The sequence below is a fragment of the Cricetulus griseus genome, chromosome 8 (assembly GCF_003668045.3).
Source record: "Cricetulus griseus strain 17A/GY chromosome 8, alternate assembly CriGri-PICRH-1.0, whole genome shotgun sequence".
Taxonomy (NCBI): domain Eukaryota; kingdom Metazoa; phylum Chordata; class Mammalia; order Rodentia; family Cricetidae; genus Cricetulus; species Cricetulus griseus.
The window spans coordinates 17,882,860-17,885,184 of NC_048601.1; the positions used below are offsets into that span (position 1 = coordinate 17,882,860).

Consider the following 2,325-nt stretch of genomic DNA (forward strand, 5'->3'; position numbering starts at 1 on the left):
TGCATTTATTGGGGTTACCTACAGGAATATGAGTCAGGAATCGCTTACAGGAGCATGGAAGTTTCAAAGACAACTTCGTAACCAAAAGTCTCACTTCTGTCTGGGTGCTGATTCATGAAAGCCACACCCCTGGAGTTCTTTGCCTCACTTTCAGGTAGTTCTGCTGATAGGAGAGCCTCCTCCAGGAAACTTGGCTGGTCCAGGAGTCTCGTAGAGACAACTCTGTCTCCTCTCTTCTCTCCAGCCATCGTTTACTGCTTCTGTAACCCTGGAGAGACCTCATCAATCCTGTTAGCCTTAGCTCTCCATCCAGAACTCTCCAGATCTGTTTTTTGAGTCTCACCTGCCTCCTTCTTCCCTCTATGAAGGAATGTTTCAATTTGGAGGAAATTGCCACACATCAATAACTTAAATTGATTTCCCAAAGTTTCTCATATTCTGTGGGTGAATATTTCCCAACACTAGAGAACCACACCAGTACTTTCTCTTGGGTTTTATGGTGATCTCTGGAGGACACAATCTTGCTGAAACCTACGTCTGATGACAATATGAAATACACTATGAAAAAAAACCACAGTAATGACATCTTTTTAATCCTTCATGGTTGATCTTTTTCTCCACAGACAATACGTGGTGCTGGTCCCATCAGAGCTCTACGCAGGAGTTCCTGAAAAGGCCTGTGTCAACCTCCACCACCTGAACGAGACTGTGACACTCGACATCATTCTAGAGTATGAAAAGCAGACCACAAACCTCCTCACAGGCCTGGAAGTGAAGAAGGATTCCTTCTACTGCCGTCCTTTCACGGTCAGTGCCCTTCCTGGATGTGTGGTACTGGTAGAGAAAGACTAATTGAGTTGAACTTTATGTTCTCATCCATCAAAACGAGTACAAAGTAAACAAATTTTCTCCTTATAATAATTACAAACAGATCTAATGAAGTACTTGAAAAGTTACCATAGCTGTAGGAAAGATTTAATTTTACCTTAAAATGAACTTCTGAGGTAAATACATTTCTTTTTTAGATGGAAGATAAGTTTGTATTTATGTCCAAAAAACTTAGCAGTGAGTGTACATTTAACCCAGTTTAGTGGGGAGTTCTCTGGCCTTTGCCTTTTCCAGCTTGGCAGTTGGAGCCACAGATTCCTAAGGACCCAGGACATTGCCTCCCCACTGGCAGCGGAGCTCATTCGTCATGTCTGTCATTGTAATTGGTCCTAATAGCTTCCACCAGCTTAGCCAGAGCACCCTTGTCTTCTGAGTCAACCTGTGTGAAGGCAACGGTGGTACGAGTCTTCCTGTGGACCAGCTGTCCCAGCCTGGTTTTTCCCTTCATGATGCAGTAGGGGACCCCCATCTTCCGACCCAGGGCATGCAGGAAGACCACCAGCTCAATGGGCTCTACTTCGTGGGTAATCACTGACAGCTGAACCTTGTTGTTGTCCACCATGGTGGTGACTGTATTGACTCCTGCTCGAAGGACAGGTGGCCTTTTAGTTGGGACATCCCCTCTGCCATCAGCCTTCTTCCCAGAACGGGCCCAGAACCCTTTGCTTCTTCTCCTGCTTTGTCTCTGGCCTGTACTTGTGGGCAAGCTTGAGCAGCTGGGTAGCTGTTTGTCCAGGGCCTGGGTGAACTGGTTAATGGCAGGAGGTACTTTGAGCTGCTTGTAGAGGGTGGACCTTTGCCGCTGCAGCCGAATGTAACGGGGCCATTTGAGATCCTTTTGGGGCTGGATGTGCTGCCCAATGCCGAAGTTCCTAGGCCTTTTCTTAAACAAAGGATTCACCACCTTTTTGGCCTCTTGTTTCTTCACGACAGCATGGGCCGGGCCACCTTCTTCCCCTTGGCCTTCTTTCCCTCGGGCATCTTGCTTGGCTGGAGAAGAGACAGAGAGAGAAAGAGAGAGAGAGAGAGAGAGAGAGAGAGAGAGAGAGAGAGAGAGAGAGAGAGCTATTTAATACTTTTATAGATATAATTATTGTTGTTCTTCTTTAAGATTTGTTTTTACTTTATGTGTCTCTGTGTATATGCACAAGAGTGCAGGTAACCACTAGGATAGAAGAGGGCATCCTTGAGCTAGAGGCTGTGGACAGTTGGGACCCTCCTGACATGGATGTGGGACCCTAATTCCTCTGCAAGAGCAGTGTGTGCTCTTAACTGCTGAGCCATCTCTCCAGCCCTTGAATATATTCTTTTTTTTATAATTTATTTATTAGTTCTAGTTAGGGAACAAGCTTGTTTCACATGTAAGTCCCTTCTCCCTCTCCCTCCCCTCACCCCATCCCTCCTCCCCCACCCCCAGCCTACCCCCCACTCCATCCA

At 46.5% G+C, this 2,325-nt stretch overlaps 1 protein-coding gene across 1 annotated transcript; it reads right to left on the reverse strand.

The window, feature by feature from the left end:
- Positions 1-1,186: 1,186 nt before the first annotated feature.
- On the reverse strand, positions 1,187-1,869 carry LOC118239265 (60S ribosomal protein L7a-like). Its single transcript, XM_035448739.1, has 2 exons — positions 1,817-1,869; positions 1,187-1,760 (listed from the first exon to the last, which is right to left on the reverse strand). The coding sequence occupies exons 1-2, from the start codon at positions 1,867-1,869 to the stop codon at positions 1,187-1,189; spliced, it is 627 nt and encodes a 208-aa protein (XP_035304630.1).
- Positions 1,870-2,325: the final 456 nt, after the last annotated feature.